Source organism: Lineus longissimus, chromosome 5 (genome assembly GCF_910592395.1).
Source record: "Lineus longissimus chromosome 5, tnLinLong1.2, whole genome shotgun sequence".
NCBI lineage: Eukaryota > Metazoa > Nemertea > Pilidiophora > Heteronemertea > Lineidae > Lineus > Lineus longissimus.
Window position 1 is genome coordinate 6,568,746 of NC_088312.1, and position 13,803 is coordinate 6,582,548.

The window sequence follows — 13,803 nt, forward strand, 5'->3', positions numbered from 1 at the left end:
GTTCTAAAGCATACAAAACCTTTACTTCTTATCTCTTCTTCCTTTTACAAATCATCTTATTTATTATATCAAAATATTCAAAACTGGGAGCAGTTCTGAAAATGCACTGTGGGCATAACGTGATCTCCTGGCTTTTTATGTCAGTATGCCAGAACACATCATCCGGACTACCGACTTCAAAGTTCAAAGGTATAAAATAGGCAGCCGTATAGACAGATTTATTAAATTCTTCCGTTTCTGGTCATTCAACCATGCCAAAACGAGGCCTTATCTATAAAGACACTCACAACAGCGTCATAAATATTTCCTGGTGTCAGCGTAGACGAAGCCAATTTGATAACACCAGCCCGCTTTTAGGAAAATTGGATTGTTCATATTAGGTTTGGAGTACCTTAGAAGAGTATGTCTGGTTTCATGGAAAATGAAGTGAAATGTGAAATGTTGAAAGGAACTGCCAATTTGGGTGAGACAAAATGAATTGTCACGCTTCAGGGAACTATAACTGTAGATAGCACTGGCAATAAGTATGTCGACAAGTGAATTGTCACGAAGTACCTTCAAGGGGTCGGAGGAACTCCATAGATAGTACTAGATAGTACTTGCAGTAAGTACTGTAAGAATTGTGCTGACAAATTTTCACAATAACAAAATTGTGGCTTTTTGTATGAACATGATGAAGTAAGTCCAGCAAATACCATCCTTGTATGCATGCAAATGGTGAGCAATAATGGAAAACTCTCAGTATGTATTAGCTCTTTCAGTTCAATGTTTCAATAAATCAAAATTCGTAAAAATTTAGCTACAAACCATATAATTTGCAAAACTACTCGCCAATTAAAAATCCTAGATTTCCAAGTGTTCCACACGAGATCAGGCATTCTCATAGAAGAAGCTCACACAATCTTAGCCAGCTGAGTAAACTAACGAGGTTTGGGCCATCTGACTAATTAGCTTCGTTAGAACTGACAAACTATTTAGTGACATGACTACTACAGTTGTGGAGTAATTGCTGCTCTTGTGCATGTTGCACCTGGTCACCAGTTAAAGAATGCTTTGTCATGGTTGCATGAAACATCTTGTAGAATGTGGTTCTTTCTAGCAAGTTAAATGAATGCTTGAACGAGGCCCTGGGGTGAAAAAAAGCAATATCGCAACATGAGGAATCTAGTCCAAAAGCGATTGCTTCGTTTGAGGAATGCTACAAGAGATTTCTGTCTCGCCTGATTGCAGATCACTGCCCCATGATTGGTGAGCAAGAAAGCCATTCTTCAGATCAGGGTCAAGATGCATGGGAGAAAACTCCGTTTTTTTTCTGGTCAGCTTTATAATGAACAAACTAAAGCACTGAAGTATTATATGAAAAAAAAATCATGGAAAGTCTTTCAAATGTAAGTTACAGTTGTGAAAAAAACCACAAGAGTTTTGTGTCTCGCTTAAAGGCTGTATTTCAGATCACAGGAGGGTGTGTCAAGATCTAAGGACTGGAAGGATACAAGTGCTTCTCCAGCTGCTTCCACAACCTTTGATGCCTTATTCAGAATCATCAATAAACATAGCCACCTGTTGCTGAACTAACAATCTGATCTGCCGTGCTGCTCCTAACTCACTGAACCCAATGAATTGAATATAAGAATCGTCTGAGAACCTAGCTCAAAACTGGGTCTAGTTGGTTTGATCTTTTCCCCAGTTACCTAGTGTAAAGTGAGGTCCTGCTACAATTACAGTCCTTAAGTTCATTTTGCGTACGATAAGCTGTTTTCTACATTGTAGGGGCTATAACTGTACGAGGCTATAATTGTATCACTACCTTATTTGAGATTCCATAGCAAAGGCTGATGCTTTACCTGTTCAGTGGCATTGATGCAGAGGTGGTATATACCTCTACAGTCTCTTATTAGCCATTCGTTCTGCCAGCGATTCTGACTTTGATAAATGACATCAAGAGACTATTTCTATAGATGAAGTGATGGTGATAACAGCCAGATTCTCCAGTCACACTATTACCAATCCCCCTTACATGTAGTGAACACCTCAATTTTCCATCACCAGCTAATCACTTTATACAAGTGTTTGTTAGGCTACATGTACCAGTGGGGCTTTGTTTCTTCTCTATAGCCACTTAATCTGTCCTCAGCTAATCACTGTATACGAGTGTTTTTAGCCTACTGGCAGCTTCTCTTTAGCCAGTTGATTTATCTAGCGCTGATCTACTGCCAGTAGGTTGCATGGGTGCATAGTGGCACAAGAGCTGTACAAACAGCTTTTTGGTGAATCAGTACCACTGTTTTACTCAAATGACCCTCATTTAATCCACCTACTAAAGACTTTAAAGAATTTAGTCATTGATCTGGTTTTTGTCAACAGCAATGGGTGACATCGGGTTGAAGCAGATACAGAGCTGGAAGGAGGACTGGATTAGGATATTGGTTTTACTGCTACGCCCTATGGTAGCTTTAACTATATCCAACGCAACCTTCTCAGATACCTTAGAACTTCTGCCTTATAGCCAATTGGAATGATGAAAAGCTAAAGGGAGAATTTCTTTCAGGCTATAATCATGATGCAGTTCTATCTGTGATAAGATGAGACAATACTAAGAAGTTAGGGATTTATAATTTGAAATAATTCTGAGAAATAAAAAAGAAAAATTGCAAAAAGATAATATTGTTATTGGAAAAACCATAGCTGAAACACGAATACTGCTCTCCTGGTTGAAGTACAGCTACATTTTAACAATTCAACTTGCAAGCCTTTGAGTTAAAGTGGCTAAGACTAAACATGCCAAAGAGCCCAAAATTGCATGGCATCTTCTCTTTATTGAAGTGGTGAAATTCCATCTATCCAGTTATAAGATACAAATACAAGTGTTTCTGCAAATGGGAGTGAATGTGAGAGCTTGTCAGCAAGTACCCAAGCAAATGGCTGTGATCCGTGAAGTACTAGTAACCCTTCCTTGTTTTAATATCCCTTACACACTGAGCAAAGTAGATATCAATTTCAATAACAACCAAATCAAGTCAGCAGACAACCAAGACCAATTTCCAGATTTTACAAGAGAGTATCCAATACACCAGAACATTGTTTTTCCATTAAGAATATATTATTACACCAACTCTAGCAATCAGAGACTAAGATATCACCTTACTTGGAAACCTCAGGTCTTCGTGACTATCATTTGGAGACAACAGAACCCTGGCCAACAAAAATCACAATAAAAATCCCCATTATTATCTTGGCTCACCAGTCATCATCATTCGGCAGTATGTAACCAGCCTTGTTAATCAGGAGACTTGACAGTTCGCTGTGATTGAGACCTAAATATCAATGAATCTATGGTGACATTTTCTCCAGCACCCAGGCCTAATCTTGGGATGCCAAAGACGGGTATGGAATTACATGTTCCAGTTAACTTGATTTAAAAATCGCACAAGACAGCAAAGACGACTTTAAAAAATCATCACCTGACCTTTTCTTTAATCATCAGCTCAGACATTTCCAATTTCCATCATGCTGAGCTCTATTCCAGCTAATCCAAATCGTTCGCTCATATTCATGTCTGACCCTGGCATCTTTTTTTATCATACAACGACAGAATTGGCTCCCATCATGATCCCGAGAGCCAATGAGAGACACCAGTTATTTTGAAGGGTGCTTGACCAACCATAATTGGATGTATACAGATTTTCCTCCACTCGTGTGCCAAAGGAAACATTTTCCCAAAGATTATTTTTATCATTCTGACAACCACTCAGCTATTTTACCATTCTTTGTAAGCCACTTTGCAATACTCAGGATAATACCAAGTTCACTGGATGTTGTCAGTCGATTTATGATATACACGTAGTTGGTGACAAATGAAATACAGAGCAGTGTAAAATATCAAGGGTGGCTAAAATTGGTCAAATAAAATCTACTTCTAATTTTAATGTGAAAGTGACAAACACATATAGTGTGCGGAGTAAAAAATCTGGAGTGGCTCAAATTTCATTAAATTTCAAGGTTTTTGCCAAGTGAATTCATAATCATAGTCACGTGGTATTAGGCAGGTTAAATTTCACATCCAACTGTCAAGGCTTCCCTTCAAGCATCATTATTTTCTCAAGTTACACTGCACAAATAACTCTAGGATCCTCATCCAAGTATCCGGCTTCCAGGCAACACGGAATGCTATTAAAGGTGAAGTGTTTCACATTTCAAAGGTGAATTACCTCTTACAAGACTATTATGACAGAAGGGGGTAAAAAATAATGGTTCTTCACAAGATTTATCCCCAAAGTATCAAAAAATCATTCATTTCTATTTATAATTACAAAAACTCATCACGCCCATCGTGCCAGCACCCTCATATTTTTCCGACAGTTCTAATCTTACAAACTCCCCATTATACAAACACCATCACTCAAAATGTTCAAAGCCAATCACAACTTATTGCTGCCGACATAGACCGATCGTGTTTCGTATTGTTTATTTGGCAGTTTTTCATCATAACTTGGCAGATATTCTCCAAACCAATCGTCTCTCTTTGTACCTCTGATCAGCGAGACTATAGCTGATATTATGGCCATCTGTCTGCCAACTTGGATTGGGTAAATGTTCCATTTCCTTGGCTAGTTAAGCAAATATGACTTAGATCAAAGGAAAGATCATGACAGCTACTGGTAAGTTAGCAGATGTTCCGAGGAACCCAGGTCCCAAACAAGCATAACTAACTAGAGGCCCTAGGGCCTGGCACTAATCAAAAACGTTTATGTCCGTGTATACTAACATTAAGAAACCTGGTGACAGTCAAAGACTAACTGACATTTTCTAAATGGACAATGATTTTATGGTCAATTAAAACTAAATTGCTTTCTCTGTTTAAAGTGAAACTCATTATTGACCCCCTTGTAATTAACAACAAAGATACAAGCTACAACCGCAATAAATCTTTAAAGACAAACTACACAGATAATTGATTTCTTTAGAATATATTGGACACAAAAACATGGACCAGACTAACCTTGAAAACAGATTCCACTAAAGTCAAATTAGCCAAGAAAATTCCACTTTCCTCAATGTGCAAACAAGCCCCATATATGTCTTGTAAGCTTAAACCGCCTCATCTATCAGAGGCGGTAAATTTACCGCCATTATCTATTGTTAGGGTTATCGCAATTTGTGTTCTTGACATAGTGATAATGTATACATGGTTACGACGTAATGGCTTCGTTTTCGATATGTTGTCATCAGTGTCCTAATGGGCATCAGGTCTAATGGAATGAGGCGCTTGAATCATATAATCGATAGAGTGAGGTTACGCGGCCAATAAGTGGATTAGTGCCATCACAGATAAAAAGGGGTCAAGGTGGTTATTGCAATAATGATAAGTGGATTGACACGGGTTTATTTTCTATCAGATGTTTCATTAAAACATTACTAATCTGTTAGGGCTGTGTGTCACGTTAGTAATGTCGGACCAGGAGTTGGTGAGGTCTGCATGTCGTTAATTAAACGAAAGGAATGACAGAACTGGAAGAGACTGCAACCTTAAAAACATTCCATGGGCTGTCCTTCTTTTCTTTAAAGCCACTTTGAAAAAACTCCATGGACTGTCCTACTTTTCTTTCAAGCTACTCTGAAAGCACTTCATGGACCATCCTTCTTTTCTTTCAAGCCACTTTGAATGCGAAGGCCACTTCTCTCTGTTGAAGGATTACTCCAAGCCTCATCTGTAGATCAAAGACTCAGACTTTCATTCACCTTATTTCATCACATCCCTTTTAACGCAGCTCATGGAAGAGATCAGAGAAGCTTAGAAATTAGATTCATTAGCGTACGATAACAATCCACAATTTCCAGTACAGGTATAGCTTATTCATTAATGATTAGCGACTATCTTTGAGAGAGTGTTGCACTTGTTCCACCAATTACGATGCCAGAACATATAATACGACATTCCAATCAGGTGAAGAATTCATTGCGCCTACACAATTATGAGCACAACTGCTTGCACAACAGTAGTTGCTAAAAGAATTTCACATCTTTTCTGGAATTTGAGATTGACAGGTATAGCAAAGTATACAAATTGTTATGGAGCTTCGCCCTCACAATTACCATGAAACAGTAAAACAACCCATTTGTTATTCACAATAAAAAGAGAAAACAATCATCAACTTGGATCAGATAATACCCAAGTCTCCTTTTCACCTTGAAAAACTAATCTTTCATAGGAAAAGCTCTTTGAATTGTACAGCTCATCTAGAATCAAATTACTCTGATATTTCCCCTATACAAAACTCATTATTCGATGATCTTTGACACAAACAATACCCATTTCTAAAAAGCATTGAAAATTTTATTCATCTTCCTCTTATTTCATTGTAAAATATGCTTTGATCTAAAAATAAACAGTTCAACTACTAATTGGAAATTCAATAAAGAATGTTGATCTGGTATGATACAATTTCATAAGGCAGAAAAATATCAATAATTCCTCGTTTGATTTGTGCTAAACAAAGCTAAAATGATTTTCAATGCCAAGGCGTATCAATGTTTATTGGAAATGAAACCATATAATCATCTATCAAAAATGTTCAGGGGTCAATTCCTTCATAACACAGAGTCTATTGGCAGGTTTGAAATCTGAAAAACAAAAAAAGTGGTCATATACACAAAACCCACTGATATGCTGACCACCTGACCTAGATTAATCTCTGAAGTTCAGCCTTTAACACAAAACACTCCGATATATTGACTTCTTGACCCAGATTGATATCTCAAGGTCAGCCTTTAACACCAAATGTTTAAATATACTGACCACTTGACTGAGCTTGATCTCTGAAGGTCAGCCTTTAACACCAAGTGTATTGATATACCAACCACTTGAGCGAGAATAATCACGAAAGAACTGACTTCTTGCTGAGGTTCATTCAATCAAAATTCTATTCAACTCTCACAAACTTCACGCTATGATTGTGAATGTATCATAACTAACCTTCTTTGATCTTGCGTGAAGCCTTTAGCCCCGATGTCAAACTGCTTCGCTTTGCATTGCTAAACAAGTGCCCTGCGGTAACGTGACTATAATAGCATCCAAATGAGATAATGAGTACAAGTTAAGGACATTATAGACCCAAATCCGCGCTCAGAGACAATGCTTCAAAATGTCTTATTCTTCGCTTGTGAGGTTGAACCAATGCCACAGGAATTTTAGAAATTGCCCATCACAACACGGCTGTTTTTCTGGCGGTATAATTGATTGCATTTCATGAGATTCCCCTTGACAGAGAGTGGTTAGAGAAGTCTAATTTTTTTCATCCATCTTTAACGCCATCGGAACAACGAACACCTCTAAACCGAGAACATGTTGCATATAGGATAGTATGAAATCAACAAGATTCCCCATGAGACGGAGAGTCTGTGTTGCTAATGCAACAAAACTTTTTTCACATCACAATCTCACAAATGGAAATACCATCCGCAGGAAGGTGACATATCTCTTTAGATTCCCGGCATGTTTTTGTAAGGGGAGCCAGTTCAATTAAGGATATTCCCCAAGACAGGAGTGGTTCCTGATAGCATGGCCTGGACAACAGTATCAATATCATTAGATGAGTGGTCGTTGTTTTGACTGAAAATATCTCTATTGTAGTTGTTGTTTTCAACACTTTTGACTCAACAACATGGATCATTATTTTACTTGCTGCAGAGGTCTTTAATCTGGCACTCTCATTGTGAGTTCATCCGAGGAACAGGACTTAATGGGTACATTTTCACAGCCCACAGAAATGAACTTCCGTGGAACATTTTTATGACTGGGAAAGGCTGCTGTAAACAGAGTAACCATAATCAACAGGTGACCCTGCCTTTGTTACTGGATATTGAAATACTTCCGCATATACAGTTAGAAAATATTGCCTCCGGTCACATGAAATATTGATGAATATTGTTACACAAAGCAGATGCCTAGACATCTAGAATATTTGGTGACCAATCACTAAACATGCTGAAGGTTTTCAAGCAATGCCCTCTGGGCAAGAGACGGGTCTATGAAGTGTACCGTACCCCTAACCTGCACCCGGCATTGCTAAATCAATAGTCTTCAAATGTTAAATATCAACTTGCAAATGAGAATAGCTGGCCTTCACCAATGCTGCCGAAGTTCATTCTTTTGATCGAATGACTGTACCACCGTATCGTATCGATGAAGGGTTAAAAAGTTATGACATTATCTTCATATCACCGAATAACTTCTTCAGTTATAGCACACGCTGAGAGACATTTATCAAGCTAATTTACCATTGAAGCCATCAGTAATAAGTCAAAAAGTCATGAAAGACCTGCTTGAATATTGACAAGCTGGTCAATATCAAGATCCAGGTATAAAACATATCCTCAGACAGATCTTGACAGCTTTCATAATCTGGAAGGGTATCAAACTTCCAAACTCATTGGGAAAGAATTTGGTTCAAGACGGCACTCGAAATTCACCAAATACTCGTCTGGAGCTGCGCCCCGATTGGTCACTATTGTAGCCACATCTGAAGAGACCTCGGTTCCAGCCAGATTGAAGATTGTTTGAAAGCACCATCGATGGCAGAAACCTTTGAGAAGATGACACAATCACCTTCAGCCAGGAAGTGCCATCGGATATTAAATTGGAAAAATACTCGGTTCGCGCTTGGAGATTTATGAAGAGTTCCGTATCATTTTTCCACTCATAGGCCAGTTTTAGCGGCGATGCAGAATTTATTGATGAAATAAGGTGCGCCAGTTTCCAATTTGTTGCAATGCACTCAAGCTATCAAGACATTCTGATACATTTAACTCAAGTGGTGGAAAATGGAATGCGGCTTTTTATCAAAGAAAGAATTTAAGCAGTAGTCGGATACCAACATGATTGGTAATGAAACTTTTATTGCAAATTTTCAAAAGCTATCATTATCTGCTTCAAAGTGACATCAAAGAAAACACAGCCCAATTCAATGGAATGTCAAACTATAGTAGATCTCAAACAGTGAAGGAATAGAGTTTGTCAAAGCAATAAAATTATAGTCTGCCACTTGTAGTTTATATCAAAAAAGATTAGATATTTATTCCATACTTGTATATTGAAAGTTTAAAGGGCTGAAAATCAAATTCAAGAAAAGATTATAGAAGGAAAATAAATATTTGTCTGTTGTTCGTACTAGACAAAGACAATGATTTCTCACCGTCACTTTACATGCACGCATCATTAAGAATTTGGTTGCAGTAATAACAAATATACATAAAGAGCGTACGAGATGAGCCCAGACAGCTCCTCCCTCCGACATGAAAATAAAGCCATTTCATAAAGTACTGCAGCGACTGGGCAGCGAGCGACGCAACCAGGAGATGACTCATAATCTCTCGATGAGAGCACCGAGAGCGCACGGCACCAACTCGATAACAAGGCAATCACAAATGGCAACACTACGGAGCAGATAAACAAACGGTCATTATTGACGGATAAACAAATGCTCACCAGTGACCAATTTCCGGTCTATTGCATGGAGAAACAATGATATCATTGAACTCGGTGATGTGATTTTTTGGAGGATTAGAAAAATCTATTTCTTGTTAATGGACATTCATTCTCAAGGACAAACATCAAGTTGTAAAGTTGGTAAAGTTTACATTTTCTCTCCCATTTGGACATGTTGGAGTACATGTACTTTATTCGATGTCAACGATCTGAAATGGCAGATGGTCAACAAATTAATGGAAAACAACACTTAGACATAAGAGCACTCAGTATATGCCTGGGACAACTATCCAACTCGTTAGAAATCAATTAAAATCTTGATATATTTTATCGACTGGATTTCATGACCTTGGAAATATTAATTCAGGCTCGGTGTGAAACGTCAGAAAATAAAATCCCTTTTAATTAAACAATTTTTGTTTAATATGTGATTGACTGAGACTGTATAAAGCAATGCAATTCTTGCCAAAGGTAGGTCTTTTGCAAACAATTCACTTCGATACAAAAACAATAATTTGATTTGATCATTTGATTTGATTAATTTCAATAAACTAAAAAAACAGATCTGACTCTTGCTATCGCTTTCTGACAATAACATTGAGGGCTGCTGTTTTATAGTTTAGATTCTCCTTACTTTGCAATGGGCTACGAAGTTGAAATTCAGAAAAACTAATGACTATTGATGCTCTTAATGATCTGCATATAATGATAGAACAAACATGACTTAAATTTGACAAAATAAATGGCATATAACACATATAAAGAGGAAAATACATTTTTCAAACAACTCCATTGTTATTGTTTGAACAATTATGTGAATTAGCTTGAATGTGTTGCCCCTTATCATCATGGATAGCCTATCACTGTGGCACGCAAACAACTTTGATGAAGATGACGAAAAAGGCCAGAGGTCACCAAACATGCCACCGAGCCACTCGTTTCTACTGATCCATTATTACGCATTGATTTCCCTTTCAGCATATAAAAAGTTGTTAGCGATTGGGTGAACGGTAAAGATAACCATTGGAACTGTTATCGGTTCATTTACCTCGGTAATGTGCTAGATCTCGGCAGGGACGATCGCAGACTGAAGCTACAGCGACGTAAGAGGAATTTTAACTGATTTTAACTGACTTGAACCAAGAGAGCACCTTTGGGGACAGTCTGAGTTTGAAGGAGTGTGGTTGACACTTTCAAATCTTTCTATCAAATCTAATTAAGTGGAAGACTTTAGAGGGATGTTCCATTCAAATGTGATGAAAAAAATGGAAAACGTGGAAATAGTCGAGAGGAATGTGAACAATTCTAGAATTTGGTGAGGATTTGACAAAGATTTCTCAAAGAAACTCCTTCAAGACTATGTTTTGGATTGCTTCAACTTACCAGTTCATGCAGAAAGTGTTCATGGAATTATATCAAAATCTTTCAAGGAATACTTTGGTTTCGAAATACATGGAAAAGCAGACAGCATTATATGGAAGTTTAACTGGATGAGACAAAGCTTCAGTGATCAGCACTGGATCGTGAATTTCCTTAACTGTGTAGGCTTTTTTGTGGTAAGGAACAAGAACTTAAGACTGATCAAAGATATCTGTTTCCACGTAAAGTGTTGGCTAGTAAGTGTAAGAGCCAGACAATTCATGTCAATCTCAATTAACCTTTAGGGATTTCAACAACATTTTGGATAAAATATTGCTGAAATTTGCAAAGAGATTCATATAGCTAAAGTTAAACAGTGAGAAAAGAAACATCACGGGAGATAGACAAGCTTGTATTTGCGTAGCTATCAGAGGGATTTATTTCGTTACCGATATAAAGTCGGAGGGCATTGATCCACACCCCTAGATTAATCAATGACGGACAGAATCACATTAGTCTCTCAATGATTCAATCCAATAACTACACTGTATTGACAAACACTAGTTTATGTAAATAGTCGATCCTTCTCACAAAAGACATCATTATATTGGGAAAACTATTCAGAATAAGAAGGAATAACTTTATTGCTGTTTTACACTTCAAGGGATATATCATCAAAATATTCTTCCTTGGAAATTTCAACTCGTCACCATGGAGCAGTGGAGACAAATGGGTAGAAATCATTCCTTGTATGGACTGTATGAATATAAGGTAAAGTTTGCTATTAAATTGTTTAAAACTTTTTCAGCTGCATTGTTATTGACACTGACATCAATTCGCACCATGTCTTTTTCACCAAGGTTTTCAGACCTATTTAAACAATGCTTGGAACTAACTTTATGTGTATATGGAGGGATAGTTGTAAATAGCTATATACAATCATGCATCGTATACAGAAGAACAAAAACTAGAATGCGTACAAAAAATGTCTTAGTCAGCATCTTTTTCTGAGGGTTGGTCAAATAGTAACCAACTTAAATGCAAAGGATGGCCCTGTGACAACTACGGGTACCTACTTTAACTGATCTCTTCTGAATGATGTGTGAATAAAACCAGTTACCAGACAACTGCATTCCTTCTTTCAAATCAACCCATATTTCTAAACCGGTATGAAAAGAAGCTCCGACTAATTACAAACAAATGATAACACCGCCATTAGGACTCCCGCACCTCCTAATGACTGCAACTCCATTTCTCGGCATTTATCTGATGCCACCACCAATTAAAATCAGCATCGCTTGGGGGCAATCCACAGCATTGTGGCTCATTCCTCACAGTGGGGACATTTGATTCTCCTGTTCAACAGGATGACAGATTACCCGGAGAAATAATTTAGCTCTCAGATTTAATAAGCAAAATTACTTTTTATATGAGATAATTTGTTGGACAAGGTAAAATTCATTTTCAATGCCATAAGCGAATCGATGAGCTAATTTTTATTTCATTCAAAAAATAGCAAACAAAGATTTTTTGAAAACAAGGCAGAAGTATAAGACTCTGAACTCTTTGATATACTCCAGTTACAACGATCTAAGATTGGTTCTGAACATTCAAGCCCTGAAGCAATAGTGAGAAATCCTAAAAGAATTGGCTCCCAAAATTGGAATCCAACTCCCACACTTATCGATCTGATCAAAATCCTTCAATACATTCAAATGTAACACTTCAATCATAATTTGAAATATTTGAAAATGAAATATCAAAGTTCGCCAGAAGCTCCGTCGAGTCTGGTCCCATGATTCAATTATTTATACCCAGACTCTTCTGGATGATCATGTGAATAGGTTAACACAAGAGCAAGAGAGCAAGAGAGCAATATAAGTTTCTTCATAGCTTTTTATCATGCAATAGGTCGGTCTTCTTTACTGCTCTACTGAGAAAATGGCATTTGTTGTAACGTCTTCTAATCAGGTGTTAGATCCCACGTGATTGCACATCACGGTTTGATTGCTGCAAATTGGGCTTCGTGATTCAGAATTTGGCGGACTTGTCAGTACTAAAACCATATGAGGGATATTCTACTTTTTCAGCATTCATCACAAGTGAAATTCGTCTCTTCGGTTTGTAGGTGTACCCTGTCAACTTTCTTGCTCCTGTTTCAGGTTGCCTGCGCATATCACAGCAGCTTCTGGTTGGTACCAATATTGCCATGTCTGTCACATTTCAAACAACTTGAAGCTGGATCTGTTGATATTAGGTTTACCACCAATGTTATAACGCACATTGCAAAGAAAACAGTGCGTGTCTCTGCAGCTTCTAGTCGCTACCAGTGTTACCATGTTTGTCACAATCAACTCGAACCGAGATATGATGACATTGGCAATGTTAAATACCTGCGGTCTCTATTAATGCACCTGGCAATCACATCCCGCACATCTCGGATCTCTAATGTCTAATCTTTATGGAACCACAGCAATAACAAGAGACAAATCAGGATTATTCATATTCTACTCATGTCTCCGCACTGACTTGAGTCTTGACTTATAGCTTGTACCGGACTATTAGCTGGGACATTAGCCTAAACAAGATATTCTTTAACTTTCCCCGGACAGGTGGAAATTGACATATTCCACCAAATATCTCTCTCGAGGACAGATTGCTTAAGATATGGGTGAGGTGGTACCGTGACAAATAGTTTGGGACGTTAGCCTTAACAAGATATATATACTGTAAAATCCATTAAAGTGAATTTACGAGGTTAGTGATATATACTGTAAAATTCTTTTGTATGGTTTATCTCTCGATCATGATCCTCAATCCAAGTGAAATCCTTAGGTTATCATTTTTTGACTTCATTCATCCATATGTCAATTCCATGAAACAAAATAAAACTTATCCAGGTGACCCCCAAAATGACCTCACGACTTAGCTGAAGAATTTCCTTTTTTCTGCACTGACAA

The 13,803-nt window shown here is 37.7% G+C and overlaps 2 protein-coding genes across 3 annotated transcripts in view; one reads left to right on the forward strand and one right to left on the reverse strand.

Moving 5' to 3' along the window:
• Window positions 1-13,803, reverse strand: part of LOC135488316 (ubiquitin carboxyl-terminal hydrolase 47-like) — a 143,960-nt gene that overhangs the window by 79,392 nt on the left and 50,765 nt on the right. The gene's annotated exons all lie outside the window — the stretch shown is intronic.
• The window catches only part of LOC135488317 (FMRFamide receptor-like), a 60,323-nt gene that overhangs the window by 42,235 nt on the left and 4,285 nt on the right, over window positions 1-13,803 (forward strand). The window contains exon 1 of one of the 2 annotated variants that reach the window (XM_064772876.1): window positions 11,414-11,614. The exons of the other annotated variant lie outside the window; for it this stretch is intronic. Coding sequence (XP_064628946.1) covers window positions 11,555-11,614 — 60 coding nt within the window. The 5' untranslated portion in view covers window positions 11,414-11,554. Of the gene's footprint in view, window positions 1-11,413; window positions 11,615-13,803 lie in introns of those variants that run through there. 2 annotated transcript variants of the gene reach the window in all.